Here is a 13,390-nt window from a genome sequence, read left to right on the forward strand (position 1 = left end):
AGCAGGAGAGCCCTTTGGGGTGCTCTGTCAGGGACCTCACATTAAATGGGCTAAACCGGAGCCCTGGACGCTGGCTTCAGCCTGGGAGCGCACCTTTCGGCTCTCCTTCAAGTCAATGGGAGCTTTCCCACTTGATGAAACAGAGACAAGTTTGCATCTCTGTGGGTACTTCTATTACTCAAGTGAAACGTATCGGATATTTTGTGAATTGCAACATTTAAAGGATGCTTGGCAGTTAAGGTGATGGGTTAATTACACAAACAGTGTTTTCCCCCAGCACGTGTACCTTCGCTGTCTTATATGCTTCATTCGTTGCCCACTAGCTCCTGTGCTGTGAAAAATATACAAACGGGAATCCCAGCTGCCTTTCATTATAACATTTTATGTGCTACTGTCCAAATTACTCCTTCTGGGATTCTCAAGGATCACAAACATACAAATGTATGTAAACGGTTCTGTAACATCTCTAGATAAGGCACAAAATAGTTAATTTTAGGGTTTCACTAAGCTGGCATGTGTGATGGAAAGAATTTGTATTATTTGTTTTATGAAGGGGCTTGGTGCCTGAGCTGAGCTCTCAGTCCTGCTTCGCTTGAGACAGGTTTATATTAATTTTCTTTGGCAATTAACTTTCAAGAAAAAAAAGAAAATATTCAGGCTTTACAGGCCTTCAGCTAGTGGTCTACATTCTACCCAGCTTTGTATACTCAAGTGCCATTATATATAAAGCATTTGAATCTGTGCTGAAGTTTAAGCATAGCAAGAGACCAAATAATGCTGCTTTTTTTTTTTTTCATGAATGAAACCATGACTGTAGAGTTGTCAGGAGGGTGTGGAAGGAGAAATCATGGAGAAAACAGGAAAAACGTATTAAAAATACATATTCCCTTAGCTCTCGTAAGCTATGGGACCGAGGAGACTTCCCTTCCTACAAAAAAAAAAAAGCCTCATGTAAAATCCAGATAACGTTTGAAAATTAAAAAATATAAACCAACAGGAATGACAGAGGCAGTTGCTGGAAGGGCTTACTGTGCTGGATAAAGATTAGAGGATTTATTTCTACTTCAACAACAGTACAATTAAAAATCAGAAGATAAGTGGTAAATATAACACCCTTGCTATAAATATTCTAAAAGAGAAAAACTCTGAACATGTCAAAAGCACAATGTTTAAGAACTTGTTCATTAAATCCCCTATGGCTCAACAGCACTTTTTATTTATTCATTCTTCCTTGCTTTTTTTAAACTTTAACATGAATTTAGCATGATTTATTAGCACATCAATTAAAGGTGTTTGTTGCAGAACATCGTACTTTCATGTATCTGCTAACAAAGTAATTTGCAAATATGTTTTGGAAGGAATAGAAGAAGAAAAAAAAAGAAAATACTGTCTTGCATGGTATAGAGCCACTGAAAACTTGGAACATTTTTCTATATCCGATGCCAACGCCATTTTAATAAAGCCGTAGAAACAAAGCCCAAAAGCCCCTAGACCTACACCTAACATTTTTTCCTCCCCCAAATAGTCATCCCCACCTGCTTCTGCCGATCTGGGCAGTGCACTGTGCCCCGGGGGTTGCTCCCGGAGCCAGCCCTGCCAGCCCGCGGTACTCACTCGTGCGAGGGGACGCCGTTGGCGACGCCGCCTTCGTAGCGGCTGATGCCCTTCTGCTGGGTGACGCTGATCTGACCGCCCAGCTCGTCCGCGATCACGCCCGCATGTATCGCCGACTTGCACAGCAGGGAGGTCTGGAAGGCAGAAGCCATCAGAAGCCAAAGCTCAGAGGATCAATCTGATAAACTGCTAATGCTTTCACTTCCAAACCACTAGTATACAGGTGTTACGGCTCATAAAATCCTGCTCAAGATGAATAAGAGGCAGGGGAGGGAGAAAGAACAGTAATCTTCGAAAAAAGTACATTTCCAAAAGTCACCTTTTCTTTTTTTTTTTTTCCCCAAATGAAAAACCAAATAAGCTGCTTCTGAGAAGGTGCTGTAAGATTTTAACCTAATAAGTATTGTGTCACTCCTCAGGAAAACAAAGTCACAGGCAAGGCAACTCTTCTTTGCAAAGAGAAAACAGTAATTACCTGATGGACTTGCCTGAAGGCAGACCAATCTATTAGTGCGCCCTAGAGTTTGAGTCATGGCGTACATTAGGAGATTTGGCTATGTGTTGACTAGCTGATGCTGGGTTCTCAAGTATAGCCCATTTCCCAGTGTCTCAGGTGGGATAACGCCGAAAAAATACGGGGAGGAGAGCCTGTGTGCCAACTAGGTGGCAATAACGTACCACTGGGCTAGGGCAGAGCAGAGAAGGGCTAGTGGAAAGGCGCAAAGGAGACATTCCCAGGGGCTGCAGGCAGAGATCGGGCTTGTTCACGCCGGCTCAGCTTGACAAGCTGGGGTGCCCGGCCGTCCCCTCCAGGGAGCGCTGGGGACGCAAAGGCAGCAGAGCTCCAGGGGAGCCCCCCAGGTCCTTCCCATCAGAAAAGCTGAATCCCTCTGAACGGGTGGAGGGAAAATGTCTTTCAAAAATTCCTCAGTGCAGATAAGATCTGCATGAGGTCATGCCAATGCGCTGCTTTTCTTTCCTAATCACCCCAACGAAGGGCAGGAATAACTCCAGCTAATGAGAATGTAAAATGGCATTTCTTTGTTTCTTCAGCTCTGCCACTCTCCAGGCTGGAGCAGCGTGCTCAAATAACTGGCTGAACAGGTTTAACGTGACCACTGACTTTTTGGAAACTCAGCAACTACTATATTTGTGATAGGGTGGGATTTTACTTCAGTGGTATGATTAAACTTACTCCACCGTGAGAGACGTAACGATTCCACAGGCGTGACAGGAGGAGAGTCCATGGTGAGGGGCACAGAGAAGGCAGAGCACTGTGTGATATGAACTGGGGATAAATGCAGCCACTCGGGCAACTTGTTTGCTTTAAAGAACGAGCGCTCGAAACAACCCGAGAGGTTGATAGTTATCATTGGGATGTGATTAAGCAGTGTATAATTATTTAATTCAGCTCAGAGCAGATTGCAGACATAATCTTAAAGAAAATACGCATGTTACTGAAATGTATTTTCTTTCCTGAAAGAGATACCTTTAGAAAAGAAATGCACACAGACTCCAAACAAGTAAAACCTGAAGTCGTAGGAATATTTAGTACATCAATGAGCACCGCCTCAAGAGGGACGAACACTATGCAGGGTTTTTCCAGAAAGCCAGAAACCACAAGTCAGTATGTGTATTTGACAATCAGTGGACTTTGTTCTCACACAATCAATTGGTCTGTTTGAAAAGTGTCTCCGTGTGCTTGTATACTGATAACGTACTCGTATACTGATAATAAAAGGTATATCTAACACAGCTGGGAAGAGTTACTGACAAAAGTCAAGCAGCAAAAGTTGAACCAGGTTGTGCTATGCTTCTCTCTACCGTTTTTATAAATTTCCTCTCATTATCCTGTGCACTTACATCTCTGTATCCTTCTCCGATATTCCCAGAAATGTCACCAGCTATGTCTCTGCAGCCAGCGGGACAGTACCTGCTGTAGTGAGAGAAGAGGGGCTTGTTTAAAATACAAACGGTAGTGATGATACCCAGAAACAAACTCGTACAAAAGAAATGCTCTCAAATCAGTATTTTAGCAACAAGTTGTGGCTGACGGTCTGTCAGCGAGTCCAGGAGGTAAACAAATGGGCCCTTGAGTTCATGAGTGAACTGAACGCAGCAGCACACAAAGAACCAGAAAAGCAGTTTTGCAAGGGCATTTCTGTTTAATTATCTTCTTCTAGAAATGCTACCACACGAGTTTTCAGCACAGCCCAGATAAGAAGCCTACACGCACATCCAGACAGCAGCCAGAAGAGCACAATTTATTACCATTTCAAATCCTATCACAAGGTTCAAGCAAGCAAGAAATTATAGCTTGTCCTCAGATAATCTTGTATCAGCTAGGGCGTGATCTGCTCTCAGGAGACACGCTGGAATTTGAGGCTCCTTTGAATTTCAAAGTGGAAACCCTTTTTACATATACCATGTATATGTATGCCCAAGTGAGACTTGCTCTTAACTCTATTCCCTCATCTTTCCGGGGCCACTGACTTCCATTCCGCACTACTGCTTCCCACAACTGGGCCTTGGACTATTATGGCATTGCAGCTCAAAAAAAATCACTTCTCCAAAAAACGAAGACCGTACCTGCCTTACATGACATTTTCTAACAATTGGCACAGATGACAGCTACAGCAAAGCAAGCCACAGCGCAGAGAGCTGCAAACCCTCGTTACCTGTATTCAGCCTTTGTGTAGTGGTTCGCTCGTTCCAAACATGTGATTAGATCTGTGAAAAGTTTACAAATGTCAATCCCCATTGCAGGAGGTAGAAATACAGACAAATATTTGGCTACGCATGAAATTACACTTAAAGATCTCTCTGTATAATACTTAAACAATTTTATTAGGTAGAAAGCAACAGCTATGGTTTTCCCTCATTCTTTTCATCTCCCTCTTCTACTCTTCTTGCGTTTTACACCTTCAACAAAGTTGCACAGACCCCCAGAATATTAAATGTAGGAATCAAATCTTAATCTCTCCTATCCCTTCATCCTGTCACTGTGTGGTAGACGCCAGAGCCTGGTATACAGTGGACCTTCAAGGAGAAGGTACTAATTTTCTCTTTCCCTGGGCCTGTACTGCAAATTGTCCAGGTAAGATTTCAGCAGCTATTATATCTGCTTAATGTTACAACTGCTCCTTGCACGCATGCTATTAACAATATCATGGTTCATGCTAATCTGGAAATATTTAGGACCAAACATTTGGGCTGAAGTCTATGTGTGTAGAGAAGATAATGAAAATAGGGGGGGGACTATGCCACTAAATCCTTTAGTACTTTTGGATTTCACTTTACCTGGATGATCACTACTGGCATAGGACAACAGAAAGCCTCGTCCTGACACGTGGGATCCACTCTCAAAGTGAATAGTCGCTTCATTGCTATCCAGAATGATTTCTTTGGGGACAGGCATCACATTACCACAGTATGGCCCTACAGACAGAACAAAGAAGATTTCAAAAGTTTAGATGACATAATTAGGCTGGAATATTCTTGTGATTAGCAAAGAGTTTCATAACACGCTCATTCTTCGGTACCAATCCAAATGTTGACAAAAGGGTTTTGGCTTCAGTCCTTTATGGGTATGAGCTCCAAAGTTACCCTGACACGGAGTGGCCAGGATCCAATTGTCTCTCCATGGTAGCAATTCCAGCATCCACATCTCTCATCACATAAGCCTTAAGAGAATGATTAATGCCCTTCGGCCTTTGAAGTACAGCATGCTTACAACTCGCAGTAACTCATTAGAGAAAAGAACAGAACATTCAAAGGCAATCCAAGGGATCTACACAGGGTCCCCTAGATAAACTCTCCAGAGACGTACAGCTCATGCTGCTGTAGCACAGCAGCCACTCAGGAGAGATTAAGATCACAAACAGGGTACCTGGTTTTCAAGGACTTGTGTGCCACAAGCCAAATTGTGCTACAAGGCAGCGCCACTTTACTCAGAAAATTTCTTAATTTATTTCCCTTACATCTTCAGACCATTGAAGTATACAGTTCCAGCCTCTAGAGTTTTAAACAAAAAAAGAGAGGGAGAGAAAGGGGAAGATGAAGGGGGTGGGACAGGGAGACAAGAGCCTTGCGCTTGCGTTGAATTAGATAAGGGTTTTATAGCTACCAACTGCAGTATCTTGGAACAGTCTTTGGGACACTCCTTTCTTGTGACAGCAGGCGTGCCTGGGACTCTTAATAATTACATTTGCTTCTTCAGAAGTCAGTTCCCGAGGGGACCTTTCTTTTGAGGTTGCCACAGTCTTCCCTCTTGTCTTCTGTCACCACACCTGGGTGCAAACACTTGTCCCTGGCTGCCTTCAGGCAGAGATGACACAGAAAATCCAAAGCAGTTTGGGTACATCTTTTTGAATTTATGAGGATGCTTACAATATAAACTGCTAAGAAGAGGTGTTTTTTTAAAATGGCAAACAGGTTTTTCTCCCCAAGAGAAAAAACAAACAAGACCCTTTACAAGCCCTCAGCCCATCTGTTCTGTTGAGGTGAATGACAGCTTTTGTTTCCTAAAGCAAGTCCTTGGGATGAAAAATGATCACTTTGATTTTTCCCAGTCAACTTTGTTTTATGGGTGGTGGCTACTTAAGGGCAACCTGGAACTGACTTCTGAGATACAAAAAATTATAGTCACAGCACGACACAAATTTGATGAGTGGTACCCTTCCTAATGGGCTCCTAGGAGCTTCTTCATTTTGCTTGGTACTCTTGGGGGGGGGTCTTTCCCAAATAATTCCTTTGCCTTATAACAATTACAAGATCAGCCTATAGAGTAGTCCAATTGGAACCAACGACAGCCAGTTGTCAGCAGAATGGGACAAACCAAAGGAGGAACTCTGTCTTTTGGCTTATGAAAATCATATGGCGAAGTCAGGCTGGCAGAGAAACAAGCAACGAGTGTGACATTTCCCTGGAGTACTCATGTGTTGAAAATGACTCACGACTTAGTCAGAGAAAACAATGCCTATGAAAAGGGTTAAACAAATTGCTTAGGAAATGAACTTATCAAAAAGACAGCATCTGACACTGTGTCATACCAGACAACTGCACGAGTGATTTATTTGAGAAGGTCTTTTGTGTCAGGTTGCAGTGGGAGAAGTAAAGTGCTAACTTAGATATTTTTTTTTTTCAAGAAAGAGAAAAGGGAAGAAGACAGGGAGGCATTGCATTTCTTGAAAATAAAACACCTGAGAAAGCTTTAGTCCTTTTCTTCTCTCAAGGACTGTCTCTACATATTTTCTCACAAGCGCTTTTTGGCTTTCTCCCTCACAGCAATTGGCAGTGACCTATCTGCTCTGTAGGTATAATTTAGATGGCTGATTCAGTCAACCACACACTGGCTGGATCAGGGCTATGTGTCTCCTCCAGCAGCAAGTCTACATACGTTCCAGATAATTATACAAATAAATGACACATGTCACAAGCAAAACAAATGAAATGAAATTAAAAGAAATTAAATGAAATGAAACAAAATAAAATAAAATAAAATAAAATAAAATAGCGTAGGCACATACATAGAGTTGTATAATCCAAATGAAAGCCAAAAATTCAGAAACAAACAGCTTAAGAAATCAACCTGCAATGCCTAAAGACAAGTTTCTACTGTTAAGTAACAAATCCAAGAAGGGTTACCAGGCTATGGTTATATTCTGCTCAGAGCAGTTCTGGCATACTGAGAGACTCACATGGGTAGCTCAAAACTAAGGGGGTCTAAGATTAATTTGTTAAAGGATATAGAAGCAAGAAAGAGTATACACTGAAGGAAGGAATATTGTCCAAAACTTTATCGGTTTTCTGCACAGATTTGGAAGAAAAAAAAAAAAAAAGGCATTTATTAATACTACAAAACGTTCTCTTGTTCTTTTGTTGCAAACTGAGGAAGCCTTGCAAATTATTTCAACACATTTCTTCTCAAGAATTCAGGTAATACCATATTGGCACTACACTGCCAGGTCTTCAGGCTTGCCTGAGATTTAGCAAAGTTTATTTCTGTGCTATCAAATACAGAAATGAGCACTGAGAGGCAGGGTTTAGAAAAAATTATAAGCGTTACCTCACTACCTATTGCTGTTCTTAAAGAAACTGATCAGATACCAGTTTGGCTTAGACATTCTTTACTCCCTGAAAGAACTAGAGACATGTGCAGTCTGTTTTTAGGGAAAGGTGTTATTCCAATCTTTTCAGTGCTTATTGTGTTTAAAATGATCAGCGTAAGCACCTTTCTGATTTGATTTACCCAATAATATTATTTTAGGTTTAGCAGCACCTCTCTCCATTTTGCCAAGTTTTTGCAGAGTGGCCTTTTTTAACCTCAAATTCTTATTTTCCCCCTAATCAGTTTATTTTACATTGATGGTCTTTCAAGAAATTCCCCAGGGGGACAACTAGCAATGCTTAGAAAATAAAACCGATTCAGGGTCAAGACAATTCTTTGGGTTCAGTTTTGACCGATGAGAGAATTTCATGCTTTCATCTGATTTCTAATTTTGTTTAGAAAAAGAATGTCTGTCTTTTTAACCACATGTACTCTTTCCTATGCACTTTCATACGGCAGTCCTCCATTTCTTTTAATGCCGTAAAGCCAGAGGAAAGACAGTCTCCCAGGCTCTGCCTGAATCAGATGCACTTTCTATATACACAGTACCGCCGAGTAGATTTGCTCTCCATTGACTTGCCTATTACCTTGAATACATATATTGTGAGATATTATAGACATTAGAAGATCACTAACTAACAGAACTAATCAGCATCTGTAGACATTAGACTTAATCTGAAAACTATATTTACTAGTCGGTATTTTCCACTTGCAACTGAGGTGACAAAAATACTACTTTATCGTCTACTTTTAAAACTCACACGCGCTGCTCATCTTCTCTGTCCATTCCACCTAGGATTTATCGATTTCCCCAGACTGCCTATATGAATACTGCACAACAACAGTGGAGAGGAGGGATGATGGAGAACGTCTTGGTTTGTGTCTGGTATGAAAATGAGAAACTTGTTTATAGGGCCCTGTTAACTTTTACTGCAGCATTTGGACTTGACTCTGGATAAATATTTAATTCCTGAACCTGGGACTAAGCCAAAAGTTTTTTCAGATCCCTTTTGAGAACTGCCAGATCACGTTATCAGTTTTTCATCTTCTAATGTTAGTTGTGAGGTGGGTTGTTTTGCATATTCGGCATGAAAAACCAGTCATGAATGATGATCTCTCTCCCTGTTTCCTGTTAAAGTGACTGGGCTGGAGCTCTGCTGGGGTGAGTAGGCAGGATTATTTGATTTGTTTACTAAGAACAAAGAAAAGAGTTTGATTTAATAAACAGATGTGTTACATGTCATGAAACTGAGTAGGTGTTCTCCATATTTCAGTATTACTACATCTAGATGCCAGGGCCTTTTCTTCTTTCCATGTCTCATTAATGAGTTGACCCAACTGTGGTTCCATCTGTTCACTCCACATTCTTTAATATATATATATATTTTTCAAATTCTTCAGGAGAGCTACTAGGGACCTAGGGGTTTCAAATGTACCAAATTTAATATTCTCTAGAATTAAGCTAACATTTAATGCCTTTTGTCCAGAACTTCTGATCTGTCGGTATGGTTTAGGTGGCTTAAATGAAATACTTTTATTTTGGAATCACTGTCTCCAAGTGGTATTAACATCCTGCAAGATACATGGTAAATTGTCTCGTGGATATCCTTTGGCTGGCTCCTCTGGAGACTTAAGAGACTGTTTTACGTGTTGTTTATTTTTTAAATGTTAGCAATAGTCTACTGCTTTTGTCCTTTTCATAATAGCGTTGTTTTGCAAATCTGATGATCTTTACAGCATTGTCTGGTTTTATGAGGTCTAGTTTACTTCTACTTCCAACCAGGCTCTGGCATATTTCCTGAGGTTGCTTTGTTGAATTATGTTCTTTTCTTTTTTCTACTTCCCTTAAGAAGCACTGTGCCTAGAGGACTCTCTTCCCTCACACCAGCTGGCAATGCCTACATGCTGGTTGTTTCTGTAGGTCTTAATACTTTCTGCCTCTTCTGCAAGGCTTTTGCTTCCTTTAAAAGCAATTATTTCCCTCTTTAGCATGTCCGGTTCACTATGCTTGTTCTGCTTTCAAATTCCTCAACTTCATTTGAAAACTGCAGTTTGACATTCACAGAGGTCTTAAAGAAACTTGGTTTAGATATCAATTCATTATGTCCTCTGTTCAACAGGGAATCTTCCCCCTTTTTTCTGTCTTTACTTCGAGAGTAAGCTGTGGCTGGCGAGCAACGAGTAGCAACGATCCCATGGATCTGCCTCTCCAGGATTATAATTTCCTAATGCATTTGTTTGAGGAAAACAATGTTTTAAATTGTGATCTTTATATTCAGTAGCCTTTTCTCCAATAAAGCAATTTGGAAGTACCTCAGTAGCTGGGGAAGGGCAGGGGATGTGATGAACATGGATTATGCTTGCCTCACTTCAGAGCTAAAAACTCAGCCAGAGCACAAGTCTTTCACAAACAGCTCACAAAACCAGCAAGGATCTCTTGTATGAAAACATCTGCATTCTTGAAATTCATCTGCATCCCACATTCGAGGAGAGGAGAGGAGAGGAGAGGAGAGGAGAGGAGAGGAGAGGAGAGGAGAGGAGAGGAGAGGAGAGGAGAGGAGAGGAGAGGAGAGGAGAGGAGAGGAGAGGAGAGGAGAGGAGAGGAGAGGAGAGGAGAGGAGAGGAGAGGAGTTGACAGAGTAGTCAGGATGAGACAGTACGGTTATTCAACACTTAACTCTGTGCAACACAGTCTGACCTCAGGCTGAGGGTAAGCATCTCTCAGTTTAGGAAAAACAAATATAACTTTCAGTTAGCATTTCCAAAGGGTTGCCAAAGACTGTGATAAAGGAAAGAAAAAGGCATCCAAGTAGAGTCAGGCTGGAGAAGTAATTACAGTTTAAAAAGGGAGGGTCTGGGCCACCTGCACAGGCTGTAGGTCTGCCTACTTGACCCCAGGTGAGATACCCCACTTCTAATATGGCTGTGGTTTTATCCAAACCCAAAGGCAGAAGCACAGCAACAGTTAGGAATCGTTAGTAAAGAACCATAACTGTTTAACAAAAACCGCAGCAAAATACACAATACACTTTATGCAGCTAAGGGGAAAAGAGAGTTCATTTGATAAAACAAACGCAGACATACTTTGTTGCCTAAATCTTTCCAAAACTGAAACCTCAGGATACTGCAGCCACTCAGGCGAAACCCAACTGTTAGAAGAGTTTTGACTGTTAAGAAACTGCTCGACTTGATCTTCAGCAAGAACCTGTCTGGGCATTTCCCTGGATTTCCTGAAATACCTGAAACAATACTGTAATAACAAGTTTCCTTTGAGGGGCGAAAAGAAACGTGGACACACCCTTTATTCAAGCAAGACATTTATTACCATACATAATAAGGAATGACTGGTTCAATGAATCCACTCAAGTCATAATGACAAGCAGGAGGCATCCAACGGCACTCGGTTCTCCTGCACACCTGCACACACACACATGTGCGCACACACACATGTGCACACACTCGCTCAGCAGCCATCAGCCACTCACACACCAGTAAATGCTCAATTTGTCTAACAACCCTTAGTGACTCGGTGCAGGGAGAAGAAAGCATTTTCAGTAATTTCTCTATTTCACGTTAGTTACTGACTGTAAATTATGCACGAACAAGTTAACTGCACTAACTCTCCAAATTATTACTAGTCACTCAGCAGATCTGACATCCACCCCAGAGGAACACATCAACCTCCTACTGACTGCAAGTGAATGGAGAAGTAAGTAGGCACTTATCTCTTCTTTATCTCTCCAGTCAAGTCTGATGATCACCTCACAAAATTAAGGGAAAAAATACTAAACCATTAACTGGGGGAAGAGGGGGAAAAAAAGCAAGAAAAAAAGGTCAAAAGAGGTACAGAAATCTGATAAAGACATGAAAAGAAGCTGACTAAAAGCAGTTCCTGTCGACCTTTTGAAACATTTATGTTACACCTTCATAAGTAGTGCAAGCCTTGTTCTTGAGAACCACAGGGCCCACATGGTTAATCTTGTTTTCACATATCCCTTTAACTAATTAAAAAATCAGAAGCTCTTATTCAGAGCTCAGTATTTTTAATATGCTCAGATAATGCAATTAACTTGAGAAGAAAAGCATTTCAGTAAAGGTTGCACCTTGTCTACACTGTGAGATCACGCTTCATATTAACTTTTATTCTAGATTCCTTTTGTGGGACCAAAAAAAAACCTATATTTTCATCCAGTGCAAACCCATGCCTTTGAAACAGAACATGATCATCCATTTATTTTTCCTGGAGACAACACATGCAAAACCATGATAATATCATGGAATTTTCAGAGTTGGAAGGGACCTCTAGAGATCATCTAGTCCAACTGCGCTGCCAAAGCAGGATTGCCCAGAGCACATTACTCAGGACTGCATCCAGGCGGGTCTTGAAAAGCTCCAAAGAGGACTCTACAACCTCCCTGGGCAGCCTGTTCCAGTGCTCTGTCACCCTCGCCGTAAAGAAGTTTTTCCGTGTATTTGAACGGAACTTCCTGTGTTCCAACTTGTGCCCATTGCCCCTCATCCTGTCACTTGGAACCATTGAAAAGAGCCTGGCTCCATCCTCCTTCAACCCACCCTTTAGATACTTGTACGCCATAATAAGGTCTCCCCTCAGCCTTCTCTTCTCCAGGCTAAAGAGTCCCAGCTCTCTCAGCCTTTCCTCATAAGGCAGATGCTCCAATCCCTCCATCATCTTAGTTGCCCTTGGCTGGACTCGCTCCAGCAGTTCCCTGTCCCTCTTGAACTGGGGAGCCCAAAACTGGACACAGTATTCCAGTTGTGGCCTCACCAGTGCAGAGTAGAGGGGGAGAATGACCTCCTTCGACCTACTGGCCACTCTCTTCCCTATGCAGCCCAGGATTCCATTGGCCTTTTTGGCAACAAGGGCACATTGCTGGGCCATGGATAATTTACTGTCTACCACGACCCCCAGATCCTTCTCCTCAGAACTACTTCCCAGCTGGTCCATCCCTAACCTATACTGGTACTTAACATTCTTCCTCCCCAGGTGCAGGACCTTGCACTTGCTTTTGTTGAACCTCATTAGGTTCTTGTCTGCCCAGCTCTCCAGCCTGTCCAGGTCATGCTGGATGGCAGCACGGCACTCTGGTGTGTCAGCCACCCCACCCAGTTTGGTATCATCAGCAAACTTGCTGAGGATACACTCTGTCCCCTCATCCAGGTCATTAATGAATATATTAAACAAAATTGGACCAAGTATTGACCCCTGGGGGACACCACTGGTTACAGGCCTCCAACTAGACTCTGTGCCGCTGATCACAACTCTCTGAGTTCTGTCACACAGCCAGCTCTCAATTCACCTCGCTATCACCTCATGTAGCCCACACTTCCTCAGCTTCCTAATGAGGATGTTATGGGAGACAGTGTCAAAAGCTTTGCTAAAGTCAAGGTAGATGACATCCACGACTCTCCCCTCATCCAGCCAACCAGTTATAACATCATAGAAAGCTATCAGATTGGTCAAGCATGATTTGCCCTTGGTAAATCCGTGCTGACCACTTCCAATAACTTCCTGTTCCTCAACGTGTTTGGAGATGACATCCCGAATGAGTCGCTCCATTACCTTCCCAGGGACAGAGGTGAGACTAACCAGCTTACAGTTCCCCGGGTCCTCCTTCTTGCCTTTTCTGAAGACTGGAGTGATGTCAG

The 13,390-nt window shown here is 42.2% G+C and overlaps 1 protein-coding gene across 1 annotated transcript in view; it reads right to left on the reverse strand.

The window, feature by feature from the left end:
• LOC309670546 (discoidin, CUB and LCCL domain-containing protein 1-like) overlaps window positions 1-13,390 on the reverse strand; it is a gene marked incomplete at its 3' end in the record, with an annotated part of 162,460 nt that overhangs the window by 15,064 nt on the left and 134,006 nt on the right. Inside the window, exons 4-7 of the mRNA XM_082481542.1 lie at window positions 4,915-5,052; window positions 4,293-4,344; window positions 3,478-3,550; window positions 1,615-1,748 (exon numbers count right to left, since the gene is read on the reverse strand). Of these exons, the coding sequence (XP_082337668.1) occupies window positions 1,615-1,748; window positions 3,478-3,550; window positions 4,293-4,344; window positions 4,915-5,052 (397 nt within the window). The remainder of the gene's footprint in view (window positions 1-1,614; window positions 1,749-3,477; window positions 3,551-4,292; window positions 4,345-4,914; window positions 5,053-13,390) is intronic.

The sequence above is a fragment of the Vanellus vanellus genome, assembly GCF_965231255.1.
Source record: "Vanellus vanellus genome assembly, chromosome: 3".
Classification (NCBI taxonomy): Eukaryota; Metazoa; Chordata; class Aves; order Charadriiformes; family Charadriidae; genus Vanellus; species Vanellus vanellus.